This window comes from Scyliorhinus canicula, chromosome 19 (assembly GCF_902713615.1).
Source record: "Scyliorhinus canicula chromosome 19, sScyCan1.1, whole genome shotgun sequence".
Lineage (NCBI taxonomy): Eukaryota > Metazoa > Chordata > Chondrichthyes > Carcharhiniformes > Scyliorhinidae > Scyliorhinus > Scyliorhinus canicula.
The window spans coordinates 63,912,664-63,937,592 of NC_052164.1; the positions used below are offsets into that span (position 1 = coordinate 63,912,664).

Here is a 24,929-nt window from a genome sequence, read left to right on the forward strand (position 1 = left end):
CCTAGTCACCCCGGATACCCCCCCGCTACAAAGCGGGCAAAGGCTCAGTCAACCGTGCTCCCGGATATACCACCACCAAAAACGATCGTATCCACGGCACCACCACCGGAGCGGAGAGGGTCAGCACGGATGGTCAGACCACCCAAAAGACTGAACTTATAACTCCACTTCACCCCCGACAGACTCAGTGTTTTTTTTTAAACAGGGGGTGAATGTGATGACTGGTATTGGTGTAACTGCTGTAACTGTACCTTGCCTTTAATACATTGGCCCTTTAAGACCGGGCTTGGAACCCTGGGGGACTCCGCCTCTGGCTCCGCCCTGTATATAAGGTGATGCTTACTGGGCAGCAGGCTGTGAGCACACTTCTCAGCAGCTGTCCGGTTCGCTGGTAATTAAAGCCTTTGAATTACCAGTCTTCTCTCCTGAGTCCTAATTGAGGGTATCTCACCCCCATAACAGAGACACCCCCCCCCCCCCCCCCCCATCAGTCATCTCTGCATTCTGGGAAGATTCAATGTTAAATTGTTAGATACATTATTAAATAGCCAGTTTTCCTGTGAAACCAATTACATTAAATAGATAGATGCAGGAAAAAAACTGTCACTTTTTAATCTTTTACAGTCACCTTGGTCAGGTTATTTTGAACTGTTTCAGAATACCACAGTGATTTCCTTGCACTTATCGTAATTGACACCTCATATGGCCCAAATTGGGCTTTAACAATGGTAATGACCTGGATCTGCAAACTGGATCCAAGTCATGGTCACATTCAAAGGGAGACCCGTAGTTTCTCCAGGAGCAGCGAAAAGCTCAAAACCGTATGGCTGAGCACTCATCTGTAGCACGGGTTTGCTGATTATTTCGCTGTCAAACAATTCAGTCCTTTTTGAGCTTGTAGTTCTTTTTTCGAGTTTGTTCCATTTGCATTTTGTGTATGTGGGAGTTTGTAAGAGGACTTCCTTCCACTGTTAACACATTGCCAAAATAAATCTTAAGTTAAGGCAGCCAATCCTGTTTGCATTCATCGATTGGAATGAAGGCAAATTATTGAGAAAGTGCATTTAAACTGACTACAGAGTTCTATAATGCAACTTCTAAAATGTGAATTTACATATACATGTGCCAAAGGATCTGCCTTGCCTCTGACACTCTGGGCATGATCTACCGTGGTGGCCCGAACGGTGGTGAGCCAGTAGATGCTGGCAGATCCCTCTTACAGGATCTACCTGTCTCACATCGTCTTGCAGGATTCAATGGCATCTCACCAGATATCGCATTCTGAATCCTGCCCATTGTGGGCTGGATCAGTATTTGGCAAATCTACATATTAGAATGAGACAGCTAGTCTTATTCTAAAATGCAGCTCACCTGATCTACCGAGGCCCAGGGATCCAACCCCTTTACCTCATGAGCCTTCGGCAAGCATCATTCAGTGCTGGTCCCCACAAAGAGATTCGATGGAACAGCACTTGGGGTGGTCTCCGAGGAGATTGGAGGTCCAAGGTGGTTGCCCTGTGGGCAGGGTGGTACCCTGGCACTGCTGGTGCCACCTGAGCAGCCTGGCACTGCCAGCCTGGAACCCTGAAAGTAGCAACTGGGTGCCTGCCTGTCACAGATATGGTGGCCAGCTGGTAATGGCAGGAGTGGTGCCAAGCTGGCATTGTGCCCATATTGAGGATCGAGCCTGGGGTTGCCCTCCTGAGGACCCCCCTTAAAGGTGAGTTGGGCTTTCAGGGGGGAGGGCGGGTTGAGAGATTGGGGTGTCATTTAAAAATGGCATCTTGATTTCCTGCACTGATGAGAATTGGTGGTTGGGGGCTACTCAGTGCAGGAAACAGGACTAATTGCGACCTCGGCATGGCATTCTCCGCTGAGGCCCTGGATTGCAACAAAGTCTTGTTAGAAAGCATGGCCTTTCTCGGTGCTGCGAGTGCCGGGAATCACCCAGCGAAATGTGCTCGACACGGGACTCTGTTGCAATTTGGTTAGATCTATGTCATCTGTACAGTAGTGAAAGACGAATTGAATGCTATAGTTGCTTCTGATAATATTCCTTTTTCTTTACATCAAACTCTTTTCATATGCTTATTTTAACAAGACTCAACCTTTTTTTATTCTTGTGGGACCTTGGAAAGTCCATGTTGACCATTCTTATACTTCCTGCGAAGTTGGTGATGACTTTCTTCTTGAATCACTGATACTCATTCATGGGATGTGGATGTCGTTGGTCAGGCCAGAAATTATAATTCATCCTCATGTTCTTGGACAGATGTCCAGGATAGTGTCCTTGGCTCAACCATCCCATCTTCAGCTGCTTCATCAGTGACTTTCCTTCCACCCTAAGATCAGAAGTGGGGATTTTCACTGTTGAAGAATGTTGCCAGGGCTACAAATATGACTACGAGGAGAGATTGGATAGGTTGGGGTTATTTTCCTTGGAACAAAGAAGGCTGAGGGGTGACTTAATTGAAGTGTACAAAATTATGAAGGGAAGAGATAGAGTAGACAGGATAAAAAATTTTCCCTTGGTGGAGAATTCTAGAACCAAGGGACATAGATTCAAAATAAGTGATAGAAGGTGTAGAGGGCACATGAGGAAAGTCTTTTTACGCAGGGGGTAGTGGGAGTCTTGAATTTGCTGCCCAAATTGGTGGTGGAGGCAGAGATCCTAATCTCTTTTAAAAGATACCTGGATTTGCATTTTAAGTGCTCTAAACTACAGGGCTATGGACCGGGTGCATGAAGGTGGGATTAGAAAGGGCACATGTGTGTCCTAGGACTAGCATGGACAAGATGGGCCAAATGGCCTCCTTCTGTACTGTAACTTTTCTATGATTCTATGTTTGCACAGTGTTCAGAACCATCTGCGACTCCACAAATACTGAAGCAGTCCATGTCCAAATACAGCAAGACACAGACAATATCCAGGCTTGGGCTGACAAGTGGCAAATAACATTTGTGCCACACAAGTGCCAGGCAATGACCATTTCCAACAAGAGAGAATCTAACCATCACCCGGTGCCCCTTGACATTACCATTGCTGAATCCCCCGCTCTCAACATCCTATAGGTTACTATTGACCAGAAACTAAACTGGACTGGTTATATAAATAGTGTGGCTACAATAGTAGGGTAAAGAAAAGGAACCCTGCGATGAGTAACTAATGTCTTGACTCCCCAATGTCTGTCCACTATTTACAAGGCACAGGTCAGAATTTTAATGGACTACCCTCCACTTGCCTGGATGAATGTAGTTCCAACAACACTCAAGAAGCTCAACACCACCAAGGACAAAGCAACCTACTTGATTGCTATACCTTCCACAAACATTCACTCCTTCCACCACCAACTAACCATGGTGTGTACCATCTACAAGATGCACTGTAGGAGCTCACCACGGTTCCTTAGGCAACACTTTCCACTACCATCTAGAAGTACAAAGGTAGCAGATACCAGGGAACCCCACCATCTGGATGTTCCCCTCTAAGTCACTCACCATCCTGACTGGGAAATATATTACTGTTCCTTTACTGTGTCTGGGTCAAAATCCTAGAATTCCCTTCCTAACTGTGCTTTGATTGTACCTATATCACAGGGGCTGCAGCGGTTCAAGAAAGCAGCTCACCAACAACTTCTCAAGGGCAACCCGGGATGGGCAATAAATTCTGGTGTTGCCGGAGATGCCCAAGTCCCATAAATTAATTAAAAACAAGATGGTGGTGAGCCATCTTCTTGAACCTCTGCAGTCCTTTTCCAGCATTTGACCCAGTGACGACGGAGGAAAGGGTGGGCAGACGAGAGCTCAGTGCAGCATATTATTTGAAAGATGGCACCTTGGGCAATGTAGCACATGATCAGTAGTGCACTAAAGTTTTTAGAGGATGTTGTGCTCAATTCTTTAGAAAGTGCCTTTCATCCATAACGTTTTGACTCAGAATACTGCCATGAACAGTGTTTTATGAGTGCAAGAATTAAAAATAATAATAATGACCGTTGGAACATTTTGATTCATCCTTCGACCACTCCTTATCAATTAAATCTAACTTCCACTCCTTTTACCCTGAACATCATTTATTTCTTCCTCCTGTTACCTTGATGGTTCATCTGTCATTAAGTGTCATTCCTTCTGCTGCCACATCTGCTTAAATTAGGGACAATTTATTGTTTCACGCTCTTCATTTACACATAAAATATCTTTCATCCTTCCTTGATGCCCCAGCACTTGAATACTTATCCTTCCTGTTATATTTCTTCATGCCAAGCTGTTATTGATTATTCTTGCAGCATGCTGTGAACTCAGAGTTTGAAGCACAAAGAGCAAATAATAATTTTTTCATTATAAACCATCCCCCTTCCTTTCCTGAAGATTTGGGGACGGATTTTCTGGACCCTCTGTGCTGTGTTTTCTGACAGCAGAGACAGCTTGTCATTGGCCGCTACCGATCCCGCTGGTGTCTCAGGTGTTTAGCGTAGCTCACCCCTCCCACCACCAGGAAACCGGTCCCGTGTGGGGGTGGGGGGAGTCACCTTTGACAGGATCAGAAAATCCCACCGGCAGGAAGGGTGGGAAAATCCCACCCTCCATCTCACAGAGGGGAATGGCTGACTTAGGTATCATGCATGTTGCCAGATATCAATTAAAAAGGATATCACCACTAAATATGATTTGCACACGTAGCCACCTCTAACAGGAGGGTAAACTGTTGCGACCATTTGTGTTGAATGATCTATTTCAGGTTGCAAATATGTTTCAATGCAGAAGTGTATCTGGGCATTTTCGAGAATGATATCACCTTCCCTAGTCCGATGGTACTGAGGTCAATTGTTAAACCCATTTAGATGTTTCTGGCTGAGATCAGCGAGCACAGCACAGTCCAAAAATTGCTCCTGCAATTTACTATGAGGCTCAGTACCAAAGACTGGTTGCCCATTGAGCCACCAGGGGAGCTCAGAACCATATTATTCCAAAGACTGAATATAATTTTATTTCAAAATAACCATTTTTAAATTCTATACCATTTTCTCCTACTTTTGTTTCATTTCTATTGTAATCATCAACAATCACAGCAAAAATAGTTAAAAATAGGAAACCAGTAGTTAAAATATCATGGACAAATTAAATTAAAATGATGGGAAAATTACTTTTATGAGCTTTCTTGTGGAACGGGTTCCTCCAACTTCTTGCAAGTGTGCACAAATATCAACATAAAGGCCGCGGTTTAACGGAAAAATTTCTAAGTGTCATTTGTGTGGGTTTTGCTGGGAGTTTCCTGCCAGCCAGGCCATCAGGTTCCCCACCACTATCTAACCAATTTTTGACCCTGGGGAGTTTCTCACTAGTTTAGCCCACACATGGATCGTGATCTACCGACCACGCTGGGCCCCACCTCACACCCAGAAGACCAGGCCGCTCATCAGGCCAGGGAGGGACCCAGAGGGGGACGCCAGCGATGGCCCAACATGTTCATGCATCACTGGTTGTTCGAACAGATGACAGATAGCATGTACCACAGGAGGCTCCATTTCAACAAGCGGATGCAGCACATGGAGGAGGAGGATAGCTGCTCCCGGTGGCCATCAAGGTCACTGCAGCCATGAACCTCTGTGCCTCAAGATCATTCCAGGGCTCGAGCGGGGACTATATATGGTTCAACACAGCCAACAGCCCACAAGTGCATCCTCACAGATGCCCTGTTTGCCCAGGCAGCAGGGGATGTGATGAGGCGGGATGGGGGGGGGGGTTGAGGGTGAGGTCATGAGGGACCGGAGGGTACCAGCCTGGAAGCCATAGCGGACTGACTGTCCTTCACCCTTGTCCATGCCTTACAGATATTACATAAGGTGGATGACCTGGACCAAACCCCCAACAGGATGCCCGGCCAGCAGGATTCTCCGCCATCGCAGGGATGCCCCAGTCCAGGGGCTAATACATGGCCCGTATGTCGCATTGTGCATACTGGGCGGTCTGGGAGTACCCTACAGCAACAGGAAGGGGCTCCACTCCTTGAATATTCAACTTCTGCGCAACCACCGCATGAAGATTATGTAAGTCATGCTCCACTAATGCCCCTGGCACAGGCAGCCACACCCCAACAAGCCTGAAAGTTTGAGGCTTTTTGAGAGTTTTTTTTAGCTTCCTGCTCCCCCTCAGCAGCCATGGTGCCCAGTCCCCGCTTGTAAATACTTGCACCAATTCTCACCCACGAGTCATCCACGTAAGAGCGGTGAAGCATCACAGGGGCGATGGAACATGAAGTTTCCAAGCCACAAATAATATTGAAATCCATGCTAAGGATGGTGTTGCATGGACCCACCGGCGCAGGACACAGATTTCGATATCGCCAGCAGCAAGGTACTGGAGCAAAGTGTTGGAATTGGCACCAGACGGAATGTTTCCCATTTTACGCAATTCTCCACCCAATCACGATTCTCGCCAGCGTTGCGAAACAGAGAATTCAGCACAAGGTTTCAAATCAATCTCTGAGATATCATTGCAGGCCCATAGCTTGAATTCCTTCTTTTTGAATTAAAGGGGCTGAAATTTGAGGTTCAATTTAGTAGTTGTGATGACTTATAACCCTTCAACCCATTACCTATTAAAAATCTGTCTAACTCCTTAAATTTACTCACTATCCCTGCATCTACCGCATTCTGGGATAGTGAATTCCACAGATTCACAACCCTTTGAGAGAAGTAGATTTTCCTCAATTTTTAAAAAAATTTGCTGCCTCTTATTCTAAGATTATGACATCTCATTTTAGAATGCCCCACAAGTGGAAGCATCAGCTCCCCGTCTACTTTATTCATATCTTTTAGCATCTTGTATATCTCAATGAGATCTGCCCTCTTTCTTCTAAACTCCAGAGTATAGGCCTAAACTGTTCAATCTCCCTTCATATGACAAATCCCTCTTCTCTGGAATCATGCCAGTGAACCTCAACTGAACTGCCTCCGATGCCATTACATCTTTACTCAAATAAGGGGACCAAAACTGTGCACAATACTCCAGGCCTGGTGTTACAATGCCTGGTATAGTTGCAACAACATTTCCTTACCTTTATACTCAATTGCTTTTGCTATAATGCCAACAACCATTTGTTTTCCTTATTATCTGCTGCATCTGCAGGCTCAATTTCTGTGACTCATATACCCAGGCCCTTCTTCTCCTGTACCCACTTTAGAAATGTACCCTTTATTTTATATTGACTCTCTGTTCTTCCTCCCAAAATGAATCACTTTGCACTGCTCAGCATTAAATTTCATCTGAATTTGGCCACTCATTCCACCAACCTGTCTCTGTCCTCTTGAAATTTATCACCAGCTTTCTCATAGTTCACAATACTTTTGAGTTTTGTGGTATCTGAAAACTTTGAAATCATGCTCCACACAACCAAATCTAGGTCATTGATATAAATCAAGAAAAACAGGGGTCCCGCCACCAGCCTTGGGAAACTCCACTGTGTATCAAAATCAACTGTTCTGTTTTCTGACATTTGTATCAAGGCTGCTTATGGTCTTTTCATTCCAAGAGCTCCTTGGATGAATATCATCCAGTCCTGGAAACCTATCAACTTTAAATACAGCCAGCAGGAGGATTTGGGGCACAGGAGGCAACTCTCCTGAATTTGAGTTAGAAGTTCTGTGTTCAAGTCTCACTCCAGGGTGTGTTGGCCACGGAAAGTGTGTTCATGATGGTTTAAACAAGTTAATAATCAGCCTGCGATCCCTTCCATACTGTCTCCAAAGGTGTAAAAAAGTGATTATGAAGATGCAAGTACAACCAGTCTATCTCTTTTGCTCAACTGATATTTAGCCCACCCAGTGTTTCAACTACCTCAGCCTTTCATTATTACTTGGGCAGTATATTCTTGATAAAGCCAGGTGCAAAGTATTCATTTAGTGCCTCGACCATGCTCTTGGCCTCCATGTGTAATCCCTTTCCGTCCCTAATTGACCTCATTCCTTTTTTACCTTTTTACTGTTTGGACACCTACAGAAGACTTTTGGGTTCCCTTTTATATGAGCTGTCAATCTCTTGTCATGCTCTCACTTTGCTTCTCTTATTTATTTTTTTACTTTCCTTCTAAACTTTCTATACTCAGCCGAGATCTTTATTATATTACCCACCTGACATCTGTTGTATTATCCTTATATTGCTTCACCTTACCCTCTATCTCTTTCATTATCCACACAGAACTGGATTTATTTGCTCTACCCTTCCCCTTTGTGACAATGGACCTTGTTTGTCACCAAACTATCTCTTCTTTAAAGGCAGCCCGTTGTTCCATTAGTCTTGCCTTCCAGTCTTTGATTCCAATTTACCTAGGCTATTCTCACCTCATTGAATTTGGTCCTCCCAAAATAATTATCTTTTCTCTGGATTTCTCCATGTTCTTTACTGAAGCCAGCTTCAACCCAATGCTCCTCTGGTCACGCCCCCCTAAATGTTCGCCAAGTGACAGTTGATCTACTTTACCCAGCACATTCCCTAGAATCAAATTTAGCAATTCTTTCTTACAGTACTGGAAGCAAAATGATCTAGAAAATTCTCTTGAACATGCTTTATAAGCTTTTGTCCCTCTCTGCCCTTCACACAATTACAATCCCAATCTATGGTCGGACAATGAAAGTCCTTCATAACTACTCTATCATTCTTGCATCTCTGTAATTTATTTTCAAATCTGTTCCTCTATATCTTTGCTACTAGTTGGTGGGCTATGGAATGAACAAAGTAATATAATTGTACCTTTATTGTTTCTCAACTGTAACCAAATAGATTCTGACCTTGACCCCTCCAGGACATCCTCTTTTCAGCATTATAATGTTCTCCTTAATTGATAATGCTGTCTATCCTCATTTATTCTATCTTTTCCTGAACAACTTGCATCAAGGATTATTGAGGACTAAGTCATGCCCTTTGTGAACCTGCTCTCCATTATTTCAACACTGATTTCACATCTCCAGGGGACAGAAAATTTACAAAAGTTATCTGGGTCATTACACTAATACATTGCCCAATCAAAAGCATTTTATATTTATAAGACAAGTGTTGGCTAATATTTCACCATATCCATACCAACGTAACTCAGAATATATAGCAGAACTCTGGTTAGTCAGATATTTCTATAGCCAGGCTAACCAACAACACTGTTACACTTTACCATTGCATCCTCTACCTCTCTTGCAGTGGATTTTCATGATTACTTTCGCATTCAGGCCTTCACATACAGCCCGAACATCTTAGCTGTGGCCTTCCATGTGCTTTCCAACTAGAACCTTTTCATCACCTGTCATGTTCTGTAGACTGGCTGCAGTGAACGATGAACTACAGTTTATCTAGTTTAAATAATTTATTATGAAACAACTGCATGATAAAGGTAACTAGGATAAATAAAGTAATAAACGATTAACACACTAATTAACTATTGTAGAGCTACTGCAAACAAGTCAATCCTCTAACACGACCTACTCCCAACTCCCCAGCCACAGGGTCATGTGGTGGGTTTACACTACTGCCTAGTGGTCGGAGATGGTGCATAACTTTATAAACAGAATTGCTTTATGCATAGCATCACATCACCATCCGAGGATACAGCTGCTCATGTTTCAGGATCAATGCTCTGTTCATTGCAAGTGAGGAACATACATTTTGCAGGCACAGAAGAGAGGAAAGGAGGGCAGAGATTTGTAATGCCAGATCCTCACTCTGCTGCCTCAGGAGGAATTGGTTGAAATGCCTGCACCTACAATAAGCATTGTCAAATCGCCATGATAATGGCTCAGCAGGGGATAATCTGAATCCTCCTGCATTATTTTCCCCAAGATGTCTTTGGGGACTTAGGTACACCAGGCAAGGTTAATAGAAGACTCCATTCAAATTGGAAGACCTGAGACATGGGTGAAGGCACCAGGTCAAGGGAAATCCATAAGGTGTATATGGCCTTTCTATATTTTTCACAACCTCCTTGCAATGAGCAGTCTGGAAGTCTTTTAGCTGGAGGTCACTCTAACCCCATTTCTAAAACACTTGCGAAGAGTGTGGGTTTTTGGAGCAGGGTAGGATCATGGGTAAAAAGGAAACGTTGCCCTCGTCCCAGATGACCACAGGCTGCTTTCTCCTTTGAGAGGAGAGATAACTAGTGGTGATTTAACCTGAGGATCACCACACCTCAGGCGAGGGGCGAGGCAGGCCTTCATGAATAATGTCAGCCAGTACGGGAATTGAATCCATGCTGCTGGCCACACTCTCGATCACAAAACCAGCAGTCGAGCCAACTGAGCTAAACCCACGCCCCTAGTAATTGACTTTTCCACCCTGGGAATAAAGCGTCTATGACTATCCATTACTTTGCAATGCAATAACTAGTAATGAAATAAAAATAGTTAAATCATAATAATTATTATAAATAATAATCTTTATTCATGTCACAAGTAAGCTTACATTAATACTGCAATGAAGTTACTGTGAAAATCCCCGAGCCGCCGTACTCCGGCGCCTGTTCGGGTACATTGAGTGAGAATTCAGAATGTCCAATTCACCTAACAAGCAGGTCTTTCGTACCACAAAAAAGGCTTACCATTGTATTATTGTACCACAGGGAGTAATTGAACAAATCTATCAGGTAAAAGTATTTGAAATGCAATAAGAAGCGAGAAAGGTAATGGATTTAATTTGGCTTAGCTTCTTGAACTGCTACAATCCATGTGGCATAGATAAACACAAAGTACAGTTAAGGAGATATTTTGTCCCAGTGACTGTGAAGGAAAATGATATTGTGACATGTCAGGATGATGAGTGACTTAGAAGGTAACTTACAGAGTGATTTTTCTTAATTAAAAAATAAAGTTCAGCAGCAGGCTTTTTGGTGATTTTAAAAATAAAGGAAGTTATTTATTATCACACGCTTGCTTTGATGGTGTAACAACAGAAGGAGAAATAGAGAATAAAAATAAGTGAACAACATCACCCTGTCTGCTCAAACGCTGTGGTTTGAAATGTATTTGTTTCAACGCCAGAAGTATAGCAGGTAAGGCAGATGAACTTAGAGCACTTATTAGTATTTGGAATTATGATGTTGTGGCTGTCACACAAAGGAAAGGGCAGGATTGGCAGCTGAAAGTTTGAAGATTTAGATGCTTCAGGAGAGATAGAAGGAGATGTAAAAGGGGTGGGAGGTGGCATTATTGGTTAAAAAACAAGAGGGTGGTTAGGGAAAGGATTGGACCACTTAAGGACAGGGGGAATCTATGTGTTGAGCCAGATGAAATGGGCAAGGTACTAAATGAGTACTTTGCCTCAGTGTTCACCAAAGAAAAGGACTTTGTGGAAGATGATTCTTGGGTAGGGTGTGTGGACTTCTGGCTCATGCTGACATCGAAAAGGATGGGGTATTGGGTTGTTTAAAATATATTAAGGTAGATAGGTCTCCTGGGCCAGATGGGATTTACCCCAGAATACTGAGGAAAACAAGGGAGGACATTTCTGGGGCCTTGACTGACATCTTTTTATCCTCATTGGCTACAGGTGAGATCCCAGAGGACTGGAGAATAGCTAATGTGGTGCCGCTGTTTAAGAAAAGTAGCAGGGATAATCCTGGAAACAATAGGCCGGTGAGGCTCACGTTGGTAGTGGGTAAATTATTGGAGAGAATTCTCAGGGTCAGGATTTATACCCATATGGAAACAAATGGACTCATTAGCAATAGACAAGATGGTTTTGTGAAGGGGAAGTTCTCAAAGTTACTAACTCGATTGTGTTTTTCGAAGAGGTGACAAAGATGATTGATGAGGGAAGGGCGGTTGATGTTGTTCACATGGACTTTAGCAAAGCCTTTGACAAGAGCTTCATGGCAGACCGGTACAAAAGGTGAAGTCACACGGGATCAGAGGTGAGGTGGTAAGATGGAAACAGAACTGGCTCTGTCACAGAAGGCAAAGGGTAGCAGTAAATGGATATTTTTCTGAATGGAAGATTGTGACTACTGGTGTACAAACAGGGATGTGTGCTGGGGCTTCTGTTGTTTGTAGTATACATAAACGATTTGGAAGAAAATGTAGCTGATCTGATTAGTAAGTTCATGGATGCAATCGAGGTTGATGGAGTGGCAGATCATGTTGAGGATTGTCAGAAGATACAGCAGGACAAAGCTAGGTTGGAGACTTGGGCAGAGAAATGGCAAATGGAGTTTAATTCAGACAAATGTGAGGTAATGCATTTTGGAAGGTCTAACATAGAGGGGAAATATACCGTAAATTGCAAAAAGGAATATAGAAAATCAGAGAGACCTGGGCGTACAGGTCCACAGATCTTTGAAAGGGGCAACACAAGTGGACAAGGTAGTCAAGAAAGCATATGGAATGCTTGCCTTCATTGGATGAGGCATTGAGTATAAAAACTGGCAGCTCATACTACAGTTGTAGAACCTTGGTGCGACCACACTTGGAATATTGTGCACAATTTTGGTCGCCACACTACCAGATGGATGTGGATGCTTTGGAGAGGGTGCAGAGGAAGTTTACCAGGATGTTGCCTGGTCTGGAGGGAGTTAGCTATGTGGATAGGCTGAATAGGTTCGGACTGTTTTCATTAGAACGACAGAAGTTGAGGGGTGACCTGACAGACGTCTACAAGATTATGAGGGGCATGGATATGGTGGATGGGCAGGCACTCTTTCCGAGCAAGGAGGGGCCAGTTACCAGGGGGCATAGGTTTAAGGTCCATGGGGGAAAGTTTAGAGGAGATGTGCAAGGCAGGCTTTTTACATTTACAGAAGGTGGTGAGTGCCTGGAACGTTTTGCCAGTGGAGGTTGTTGAAGCAGATACATTAATGGCGTTCAAAAGGCATCTTGACAAATACATGGATAGGATGGGCATAGAGAGATATGGCACAAGGAAGTGGCCAAGGTTGGCATCATGACCGGTACAGACTTGGAGGCCTGAAGGGCCTATTCCTGTGCTGTATTGTTCTTTGTTTTTCGTTCAATGTTTTAAATAAAATCACTCGTATCATTCGCACTGTCTCACATGCAAAGATTAGATAGAGATCAAGTTCAAGCCATAAAATGGAAGGTCAGCAGAAATCAGGAGGATTAGCAAGAGGGAAGGTCACTAAGAGGTCCACCAAAATAACAAACTAATCTGATATTGAGATTACAAACAACTAACCCCATGAGCTGCAGAAAGTCAATTTCTTCACGAACATCAAGAAACAACTTTCCAAATGAATTGACTATTGAATTCACCTAAATTACCCAGAAGGCGTGAAGATATCTTCTTCATCAATGTGTTTCTGCAGAAGAATGCATTCATGTGAATTATTAACTATTTTTGCCTGATAACTTGTAAAAGTGCACCATTCTCTTGAACTTTACTTTCCTTCAGTTTGTCTGTGTGTGACTGTGAGAGTGAGTGCTGAGTCATTAAATTTTGGGCTGAACAATCCACTTTATTTAAATTTATTCAAATTGCCTGCACACTCAGGGGCTCAAACACATGCACATATCTTCCTCTCAAAAGCGTACTGATTGTATACTGTTGAGAAGGGAACATGATGTGGAGATGCCGGTGTTGGACTGGGGTGAGCACAGTAAGAAGTCTTACAACACCAGGTTAAAGTCCAACAGGTTTGTTTCAAACACGAGCTTTCGGAGAAGGAGCCGTGCTCCGAAAGCTCGTGTTTGAAACAAACCTGTTGGACTTTAACCTGGTGTTGTAAGACTTCTTACTGAGAAGGGAACAGGCATTTCAGCAGTTCTCTGTCATCCTGTCCATAACATCATTACTATAAGTTATAACCCACACGAGACCTACGGGGTTGGAGCCATCAGTCTCCCCGTGAGTCTTGCTGAGTTCAAGCTCCCCTGCTAAGGGGCGGGGAGCCGAGGATATGATTGAGTTCCATATAAAGTATGGAACCAACAGAGCAGACCCGTCTGGGATCTCTTGTATATTGCAAATATATTGGCTTTGCAATAAACATAGTTCTTTTACCAACGCGACCCAGACTCGCCTGTGGCCTACAAAACTATGGGCAGGATTTGCCACGCAACGCGCCATGTGTTTTTCAGCGGAGCAGGCAGCCCACCAGTGGGATTTTCTGGTCCCGCCGTTGTCAATGGGATTTTCTGCTGACTGCCCGCCTCGTTGCCGGGAAACCCTTGCGCCGTCGGTGGAACCAGAATATCCGCCGGTGGGAACAACCGGCAAATCCCACCCTAGATATCAGAAAAAGCAATGAGGTTAGACAGTGAGTGACAAAAGCTATTTCTTTACAGGAACATCGCAGCCAAACCTGACCTTGTACTCGCGCAATGCACACTTCCCAGCTAGAGCTGCTAGTGTAAAAGCAGTGAAAGAGATGGGAACAAGCTGGAATACATAGTGTTGTTGCTAAGTGATAATTTATATATGTGAATTGTTTACTTTAACTTCACTCTCGTCATTCATCAAGGCAATCAAAGAAACAGGTTAGAACAGAGATTAACCAAGAGGCTTTATCTGTATAAACACAGGGCTGCCCTAACTGAAGTCATTTATTGAGCAGACAGGATGTTTTTTAAGTATGTATCCCCTTGATGCAGTAATGCTGTTTGTCAGCTTGGGAAGTATCTCAGAGGAAGGCAGACTGCAGTTATTTCATGGGCTGTTGTCTTGGAGTCAATCCTGCTGCCTCTTGTTGAATAATTGCGGTTTGTTTCAGTATACAGAGCAGCAAACCTGCAGTCAATCATGAGTAGACCAGTTGACTGCAGTTCTCAGCTATGATTCCAGGGTCCAGTAGCAGCAACATTCAAATGGGGGCGTAGTTGAGCTAAAGTTAAAGTGGATGTGACCAAGAAAATCTATCTGTGTCATATCTGATTATATCACTGGTGGAGAGCTAAATATCATAAACTAGATTTGACAGAATATTTACCAATCCGGAATCATGTTTGAAATATTTCTCTTCTGTAAATATTTCAGCTAAATATAAAAGATTGATGTTTCTCGGACACTCCATTGTTTTAGATGGGTGGGTTTTGCAAATATTGACAACCTTCCCAGTGCCTTAGCCAAGTGGCATTCTCCAAGTATAATCCTGGTAGCGATTTGTCAATAATGCTCACTGGAGCCAGACATGACCTGTCTCCAATCCATACAAACATACACGCACTAGCACACAAAGTCATCTCTGGGTCACAATCAAGAGTGTCAGTCCTCTCTCTCGAGCTAAGGGACAGTGAGGCCAACAGTGTTCCCCTCCCACCTCTGCCCCTCCCAATTCATAAGAACCAGGAGCAGCAGTCGGCCATCTGGACACTCGAGCCTGCTCCGCCATTCAATAGGATCATGGCTGATCTTCTTGTGGACTCAGCTCCACTTATCCACCCACTCACCTTAATTCCTTTGCTGTTCAAAAACCTATCTATCTTTGCCTTAAAAGTATTCAACAAGGTCGCCTCAACTGTTTCACTGGGCAGGGCATTCCACAGGTTCACAACCCTTTGTATGAAGATGTTCCTCCTCAACCCTAAATTCATCTTCCCAAACTTATTCAGATCTGCATGCTGAGATTAGCTAACTGCACCGAGCAGCCATCAGACCTGGGACTTTTCTGGCCTGTAGGGCTGCATGCAGACATTCAGCTACTGAGTAATTTATGGATGTTAGCTCCTTTAAACATTGCTTTTCCAGGTGTATTTCAGTACAGAGCAAGCACACTAGGCAGGATGCTCCGTTCAGTGGCAGAGCAGGATCCAATGGTGAGATGAGTCAGAAGACCTGGTGCTGAGGTGCAATTGCAGTGATGTGACACCCCACTTCATATCACAAACTAAAACTGCCTTCACATCAGTCAATTTCACTGCCTCTAAATGTATTTGTTACCTGTTTCTAATTCTCGGTCCCCACCCACCCACCTCCATTAACCCCACAGGGTCCAGCCCGGCACTCCTCTCCTGCACGGCATTACCCCCTCCCTAATCTCCTGACAATGCCCACTCTTTCCCGACACTGCTCACCTCCCCAACTCTGCTCAACCCTTGGTGGGTCGTCTGCGTGGACTCCATGTGGTGTCATTTCTGATGAACCAGGAAAAGTAATTGTGATCGGGCAGTCTGGGCCATTGACTGTCAAGTCTCTCCATGAAGCATTCCTCTGTTGACCCTTTTGTGGTGCTTACTGTCACCTCTGCAATCTCATTTGCAGTCCAGCCCAACCAGATGAGGTTCAAGTATCTGCTCTAAAGCTCCCCAACTGAAAACCTATATTTGAAGCCTGGTTCAGTCAGTAACCCAAACCCTCTTGAGAGATCACAGATTGCCATTTAAGACCATTATCAATTTTACCCAATCAACTTGCCAGGAAACTGACAGGATTGGACCCATAATTGTTTTTTCCACCTAGTTTATGGTTTTATGCCACTGAAGCAATAAGAAATCCAAAGATGTGCAGGTTAGGTGGAGTTTATGGGGTTACGGGGATTAGGGTAGGTGACTAGGCCTAGGTAGGGTGCTCTTTCAGAGAGTCGGTGTAGTCTTGATGGGCCGAATGGCCTCCTTTTGCACTGTAGGAATTCTATGAAAGGTATAAAACTCAATCGGGGGCAGCATGGTGGCGCAGTGGGTTAGCACTGCGGCCTCACGGCTCCGAGGTCCCAGGTTCAATCCCGGCTCTGGATCACTGTCCGTGTGGAGTTTGCACATTCTCCCCGTGTTTGCGTGGGTTTCACCCCCACAACCCAAAGATGAGCAGGCTAGGTGGATTGGCCACACTAAATTGCCCCTTAATTGGAAAAAATGAATTGGGTACTCTAAAATTAAAAAATAAGAAAATAAAACTCTCAATCCACCTGCTCTCATAGGGTTCCTGCCCAGTAAATTAGTTTAAAATTACCCCCAGGACCTCATTACTTCTCTTGTACATACGTTAGAGAAAGAAGTTAAATACTTTGAAGAGGTGACAAAGAAAATTGATGAGGGAAGGGCTGTGGATGTAGTTTGTATGGACTTCAGAATGCCGTTTGACAAGGGATTCGGGGTTGGCAGGCTGGATGGATAGAAGACAGAGAGTAATGTGGAAGGGTGTTTTTCAGAATGGAGATCTGTAGCTAGTGGTGTTCCACAGGGATCAGTGCTGGGACCCCTGTTGTTTGTAGCATATAAAAATGATCTGGAGGAAAATGTGGGTGGTCTGATTAGTAAGTTTGCGGATGACTTTAAGATTGGCGGATTTGCTGATAGTGCTGAGAATTGTTAGATACAACAGGATATAGATAGATTGGAGACTTGGACACAGGAATGGCAGATGGAGTTTAATCTGGACAAATACGAGGTGATGAATTTTGGAGGATCAAATCTAGGTATGAATTATACAGTAAATAGCAGAACCTTTAAGAACATTAATATACAGAGGGATCTGGGCGTGCAGGTCCACAGTTCCTAAAAGTGGCAACACAGGTGGCCATGGTGATTAAGAACATGCTTGCCTTCATCAGCCGCTCCAACAACAATCAGGAAGTTCAACACCACCCAGGAGAAAGCAGCCTGCTTGATTGGCAGCAGTGTGTACCATGTACAAGATGCACCTCTGCAAACTCACCGAGACTCCTTTCAAAGCACCATGATGTATGGATTATGTATTGCATATTTGTAATGTGTATCTCTATAAATGAAGCTTATAAAACTGTGTAAAGATTGGCTCCAGTTCTATCTTTCACCTGAATAGAGAGCAGAGGTTGAAGGTAGTTAGTCAGACTAGCACAATGTGGTAACTTGTATTCCACAAGTGTTGGTGTTGGGACTACTGCCGTTTACTATTTACATGAATTACCTGGACTTGGGACTTAGAAAAGAAATCTCAGATGCAGACAACACCAAATTTGAATAGTCTTCAATAATTAATGTTGAGGAAGGCTCTGAAACAATACAGGTAGACATTAGAAAACTTGGAGAATGGGTATGCAATTTGAATATGAGTTTCGGCTACTGTAGGGAATGCTCCACGGTCTTCATCAGAGATTGTCATTTGATATCTGGACCCCGGTGATTGAGGGAAGGATGGGGATCAGAGGCAGGGGGTCGTGGGAGGAGGGCAGAGGGTTTGGAGGTAACGGCATGGGTGTGTTTTTAGCAACTCAACCCCCCTCAATGCTGGGTCCACCAATTGGGCAATGAATGCCTGACAATGAGGAATCTCCCAGAGAGGCAGCTGGCAAACCTGACAAAGTTTGCTGAATGTCCTTCAGGAGGAATGGGAAAGCTGTACAACTTCCATGTAATCCCTGAGCCAGCAGTAAATTCAGGTGCACTCAGACTTAATTGGTGTCAATTGGCTCCTTTGTGAGCTTATTTGCCATCCTGCTGTGAGTGAGAAGATTTTTACATTGCCTCTTCCTATCTCCGACTTAATCGTGGAAATTCTTCCACCAGAAGTAGAATGTGTGGCCTCTACTGTGATTAAGTTGGCCCAATGCCACATTTCCCGCTGATGGCCTGGATTAGAGTGCACCCATTAGGTAAGATAATCAAAAGTTTGGTCAAAGAGGTCAGCTTTAAGGGGTGTCTTCAAGGATGCAAGTGACACAGAGAGGCGGAGATGTGTACTGAGGGAATCCCAGAGTTTGAGAAACTCCAGTAACTAAAGGCGGACAAGTCGCCAGCACACAATGAACTGCATGCTCGGGTTTTAATGAAAGAGGCTGCAGAGATAGTGGACCCTTTGTTTGAAATTTTCTGTAACTTGCTAAATTCCAGGAAGGTACCGGAAGATTGGAAAACAGCCAATTGTTCAAAAAGGCAGAAGGCAGACAACTAGAGGTCAGTTAGTTTAACATCTATTACTGGCAAGATGCTGAAGTCAATAATCAAAGAATCATAGAATTTACAGAATCAGTATTTACAGTGCAGAAGTAGGCCATTCAGCCCATCGAGTCTGCACCAGCTCCTGGAAAGAGCACCCTACTTAAACCCACACCTCCTCCCTGTAACCCAGTAACCTCACCTAACCTTTTTTGGACGCTAAAGGCAATTTAGCACGGCCAATCCACATAACCTGCACATCTTTAGACTGTGGGAGGAAACCAGAGCACCCGGAGGAAACCCAGGCAGACACAGGGAGAACGTACAGACAGTGACCCAAGCCGGGAATCAAACCTGGGACCCTGGAGCTGTGAAGCAACAGTGCTAACCACTGTGCTACCGTGTCGTCCATAAGAAGAAATAGCTAATTATTTAGGAAAGCTGAATATAATAAAACCTCGTCAACATGGTGTATGAAATGTAAGGTGGATTAGGTGGATTGGCCATGCTAAATTGCTCGTAGTGTCCTTAAAAGTAAGGTTAAGGGGGGGGTTGTTGGGTTACGGGTATAGGGTGGATACCTGGGTTTGAGTAGGGTGATCATTGCTCGGCATGACATCGAGGGCCGAAGGGCCTGTTCTGTGCTGTACTGTTCTATGTTCTATGTTCTAAATCATGTATGGAAAATGTGCTCAAATGTTTTGAGCACGTAACAGGGAGAGTGGATAGGGGGGAACCTGTCGATGTAGTGTAGATTTGTTTAAATTTTCAAAAGGCATTTGACAAGGTGCCTCATAAGAGGCTGGTGCATAAAGTAAAAACCCATGGAATTGGGGGAAGTATGTTAGCATGGATTGAAAACTGGCTGTCACAAAGAAAGTAGAGAGTTGGAATACATGGGTCCTTTTCAGAGTGGAAGGATGTAACTAGTGGAGTACCAAAGGGATCAGTTCTTGGCCTGCAATTGTTCACTATTTACATTAATGACCTGGAGGAAGGAACAGAATGTAAGGTTTCCAAATTTGTTGACAAAAGGGCATGTTGTGAAAAGGATATTGTGATTCTGCAATGATTGGATAGATTGAGTGACTGGGTGAAAACCTGGAAAATGGAGTTCAATGTGAAGCAGTATGAACACTTCGGTGGGAGGAATTAAAAGGCAGATTATTATGTAAATGGAAATAGGCTGCAGGTTAGTGAAGTACAGAGGGATCTAGGTGTTTCTGTGCATGAATACAAAAAGCCAACAAGTAGTTAAGAAGGCAAACGCCATTTTGGCCTTTATTACAAAAGGGTTGGAGTTTAAAGATAGGGAGGTTTTATTGCAATTGTATAGGGTGTTGGTGAGGCCTCACCTGGAATACTGCGAACAGTTTTAGTCCCCATACCTAACAAAAAGGATAAAGCAACATTCAAGATAGTCCAAAGTAGATTCATCAGGCTATTTCCTGGAATGAGAATCAAGAGAGACTATGGTATGAGTCTGTATTCCATGGAGTTTTCAAATATATAACATCCTGAGGGAGCTTGACAGCACAGATGGTGAGATGTTTTCACTAGCGAACAGGACAGAGCGACAAGATCAAGGGCTGGCCAAAACTTAGTTGCGTAGAAATTTCTTCTTGCAGAGGGCGATTCTCTGTGCTTCTCTGCCCCGGAGGGCATTGGAGATATTTAGAAGTATCGAAAGTGGAGGTGTACACCTCCCCGGTGCACATGCCCACCCTCTGGTCGCTGAAATGTCCCTGGTGCTGGGGCCCTACCAACATATTTGATAGATTGAGGAGTTGAGGGCTATGGGGACATGGCACAGAAAAGGAGTTCAGATAAGCATAAATCAGCCATGAATGTATTGAATGGTGGCGTAGGCTAAAAGGGCCTGGTGGCATACACCTGCTTCTATTTCTTTAACCATACTTAAGTCTGATAGGTTACCTGGTAGAGGTCTTTACGGTTATGAAAGGGTTTAATCCACTGGACATAAAGACGATGGGCACAATTCTTCCATTTGCAGACTAAGTGCTCCTGCCAGCGGGAAAACCAGAATGATTCCCGCTGGTGCTAGGAGTGCTAAAGAGCCCACATTCAGATCATGCAAATTGGCAATCAACCTGCCCACATGAATCTCGCCTGATTCCCCAGATGAGTGATTCGCTGGGGCCGGGAATCACCTGTAGTTAACTGCTTGGAGCAGCTTTTAAATGCTCCCCTCAGACTGTCAGTCCAACAAAGAAGATGACTACAAGAAGAGCTGTTCCAAGATGCCAGGATCCGGACATGATCGGATGCCAGGATGCTGGCCAGTGTGGAAGAGAGGAGGAACATCCTTTTCCCTTGGGTGGGCCAAAGGCATCAAGCCAATATCATGTCCCAAACTTGGGATGAGGTGGTAGAGGTTGTGAGTGCTGGCAGCACAACTAGGAGGACCGGCCTGCAATGCCGGAATTAGATGAATGATCTCCTTTGAGCTGCCAGGATACCCACCTGTATGCCCCATCTGTAACTTCTGGCATCAGAACCTAAAAACCCTTGCAACAATCTAACACATCACCTACCAGCATCCCCCTCAGAACAAGCCCCTCAGGAATCTCCAGCACAATCCCATCCCAGGATAAGACAGGACTTACCAGGGGAGCATGAGAAGATGGCGGGGCCATGCCCGAGATTGGCATTCTCACCCACTTTTAAGGAGAAGGCCATGGAACTTGCAGGGGAGACTGAGGAGCGAGTAGTGACAGACATCAAGGTCAGCATGCGTAGAGGTGAACACAACTTTATCCAGCTGTCCTATCTCAAGTCAGTCATTCATCTCTAAGGGCAGCACGGTAGCATTGTGGATAGCACAATCACTTCACAGCTCCAGGGTCCCAGGTTCGATTCCGGCTTGGGTCACTGTCTGTGCGGAGTCTGCACATCCTCCCCGTGTGTGCGTGGGTTTCCTCCGGGTGCTCCGGTTTCCTCCCACAGTCCAAAGATGAGCAGGTTAGGTGGATTGGCCATGATAAATTACCCTTAGTGTCCCTTAGTGTTGGGTGGGGTTACTGGGTTATGGGGACAGGGTGGAGGTGTTAACCTTGGGTAGGGTGCTCTTTCCAAGAGCCGACTAGATGCGAGAAGAATATTCCCGATGTTGGGGACATCCAGAACTATGGGGTCATAGCTTAAAAATAAGGGGTAAGCCATTGAGGACTGAGATGAGGAAGAACTTCTCTCAGAGAGTAGTGAACTTGTGGAATTCTCTACCACAGCAAGCTGTTGGAGGCAGTTTATTGGATATATTCAAGAGGTGGCTGGACGTGGCCCTTGCGGCTGAAGGGATCAAGGGGTATGGAGAGAAAGCGGGAGGGGGATACTGAATTTGCATGATCAGCCATGACCATATTGAATGATAGTGCAGGCTCGAAGGGCCAAATGGCCTATTCCTGTGTCTATTTTCTATGCGAATGTTTTTATGCCTGAGGGCATTGACAACATGGCTCAGAAAATGGTGGGTGTAGTAATCCACGGGAGGCAGGAGTTCCGTCACCACACCAATATTTATTTACAATAGCGATATTACAGTAGCAGCTACAAACAGTGCTGCTAGCAGTCCAGTCAACTTAAGATTGGCTCACAAAGCCTACACAGGTGATTATATGGGCCCCCTCAATGAGCTATCATTGAGGGAGCTCATACTCCAATTGGCCAACCAATAAAGCCAATTGGAGTTCATTACACCCCTTCCCCCCAAGGTCCGAGGAATTCCTGCCAGCTGGCATTCCTCTGAGCTTCTTCCTGCTCCTCATATCTGAGTCTGTCACCTCTGGGTCGTCCGCCGGGTCGTTCTCCGAAGTGGGCGGGGTGTACCTTATAGGTGCCCGTCTTTTCCTTGACGACCTCCTTGGAAGTTGTTCTTCCTCCTTCTCGGGGAGAGGTCTCGCGGCGGCCTCGTCGAGTGTGTCCATCTCCGACTCTGACGACTAGATGACGGGATCTGGAGAAATTGCTCGGGGCTGGGGTGTGGGTATCCTTTCTGTCTGGGCTATCCCAGCTCGAGGCGGTCCTGCTTCGCCTGCCTCCAGGTGTGGTTCCGCTGCCCTTATTTGGTCTAGGTGTTTCTTCAGCACCTTACCTCCTATTGAAACCTCATAGGATATGGGCCCTGTTTGGGACTCTACCGTGCCTTTGACCCACGTTGGTCCATTCCCATAATTCTTGACCCAAACCGGTGCCCCCACCTGGAAATGTCTCTGCTGCCGACTATTATCATGCCCCCTGCAATGGGCCTCCTGTTATTTCTCCACTTTCCCCGTTAAATTTGGGAAAAGGAGACTCAGCCTCGTTCGCAGCCGCCTTCCCATTAAGAGTTCAGCTGGCGGTATGCCCGTTGTGGAATGCGGTGTGGTCCTGTAATCAAACAGCCAGCGGGAGAGCTTTGTGTCTATTGACACTGCCGGCTGCTTCTTGAGTCCCGCTTTAAGTGTCTGGACCGCTCTCTCTGCCAGGCCGTTGGTCGCTGGATGGTAAGGGGCCGTTTTGATGTGACGGACTCCGTTTTCCTTCAGGAATTTTCCAAATTCCCCACTTGTGAATTCCGTTCCGTTGTCTGACCCCAATACCTCCGGACGTCCATGTGTTGCAAACGAGGCCCTGAGCTTTTCAATTGCCGATGCTGTGCTTGCCGTGTTTACCCGGTGGACGTCCAACCATTTGGAGTGGGCGTCCACTATCACCAAAAACATTGAGCCCATGAAAGGGCCGGCGTGGTCAATATGCAGGCGGGTCCACGGTCTGCCTGGCCATTCCCACGGGTGCAATGGCACCGCTGGTGGCACTCTTTGCCCCTGTTGGCACTCCTGGCACCGACGTACCAAGGCTGTTATGTCTGTGTCCAAACCTGGCCACCAAACATAGCTTCGAGCTAGCATCTTCATTTTAGGCATCCCTGGGTGTTCGTGATGTAACTCAGTTAAGATTGCCTGACGGCCCTGAGCTGGCACGATTACCCGGGCTCCCCATAATAGGATACCGTCTTCTACGGTTATTTGGTCCCTTCTGCTCCAGTATGGGTGCATCTGGGGCTCCACTGGTCTTTCCAGTTCCCCTGTTAGCAGTAAATGCTTCATCTTGGCTAAAACTGTGTCTTTTTGCATCCACAACCGAATATGTTGTGCGTCTACTGGTAGGGTGTCCAAAAAATTTAGAGTCATTACTGTCTCCTCTACTTTTGGTATTTGCGGCGGAGTGTCCGGGAGGGGAAGTCTGCTCAAAGCATCTGCAGTTGCTACTCGCATTCCCGGTCTGTGCTCCAGAACGTATCTATACGCCGCCAGTAGCAACGCCCAGCGTTGGATTCTAGCTGATGCAATCGGGGGTATTGACTTGTCTTCTTTTAATAACCCTAATAACGGCTTATGGTCCGTCACTATGGTGAATTTTCGCCCGTACAGATACTGGTGAAATTTTGTTACTGCGAATATCACCGCCAGTCCTTCCTTCTCGATTTGGGATACTTCCTCTCAGCCATCGCCAAAGTCCTCGAAGCATAGGCTATTGGCCGTTCTTCCCCATTCCTTCCTCTATGGGCTAAGATGGCTCCTACCCCGTAGGGGGATGCATCACAAGTGACCACCAACTCCTTCCTTGGGTCATAATGCTCTAGGACATTTTCGGATGACAGCTGTTCCTTAATGTCCCTAAATGCTCGTTTTTGGCGGGTGGACCATTTCCATTCTTGCCCCTTTTTTAGTAGCTGGTGGAAGGGTTCTAGAATGGACGCCCTATTTTCAATAAATTTTCCATAATAGGTTACCGACCCTAGAAATGATCGTAACTCCTGGACCGTGGTGGGAGCTGGGGCTTCTTTTATTGCCCATACTCTGTCTTCTAATGGGTGTAAGCCTGACTCGTCTACTTTATATCCCAGGTACGTCACTTGTGGGGCCAGAAAAACACATTTTTCCCTTTTTAGCCGTACGCCTGCCTTTGCGAAATGCCTGAGCATTTCCTTCAGGTTCCTTAAGTGTTCCCTGTTTGTCCTACCCGTGATTAAGACATCGTCCAAATAAATCGCCACCTGCGGTAGTCCCTGCAGAATATTTTCCATCGTACGCTGGAATATAGCGCTGGCTGATGACACTCCAAAAGGTAGCCTAGTGTAACAAAAAAGGC

General features: G+C 45.2%; 1 protein-coding gene across 1 annotated transcript; it reads right to left on the reverse strand.

The window, feature by feature from the left end:
• Positions 1-23,077: 23,077 nt before the first annotated feature.
• On the reverse strand, positions 23,078-23,776 carry LOC119953910 (uncharacterized protein K02A2.6-like; the record flags this gene model as incomplete). Its single annotated transcript, XM_038778578.1, has 1 exon — positions 23,078-23,776. A coding segment is annotated over one exon (699 nt), but the record flags the coding sequence as incomplete, so codon positions are not given.
• Positions 23,777-24,929: the final 1,153 nt, after the last annotated feature.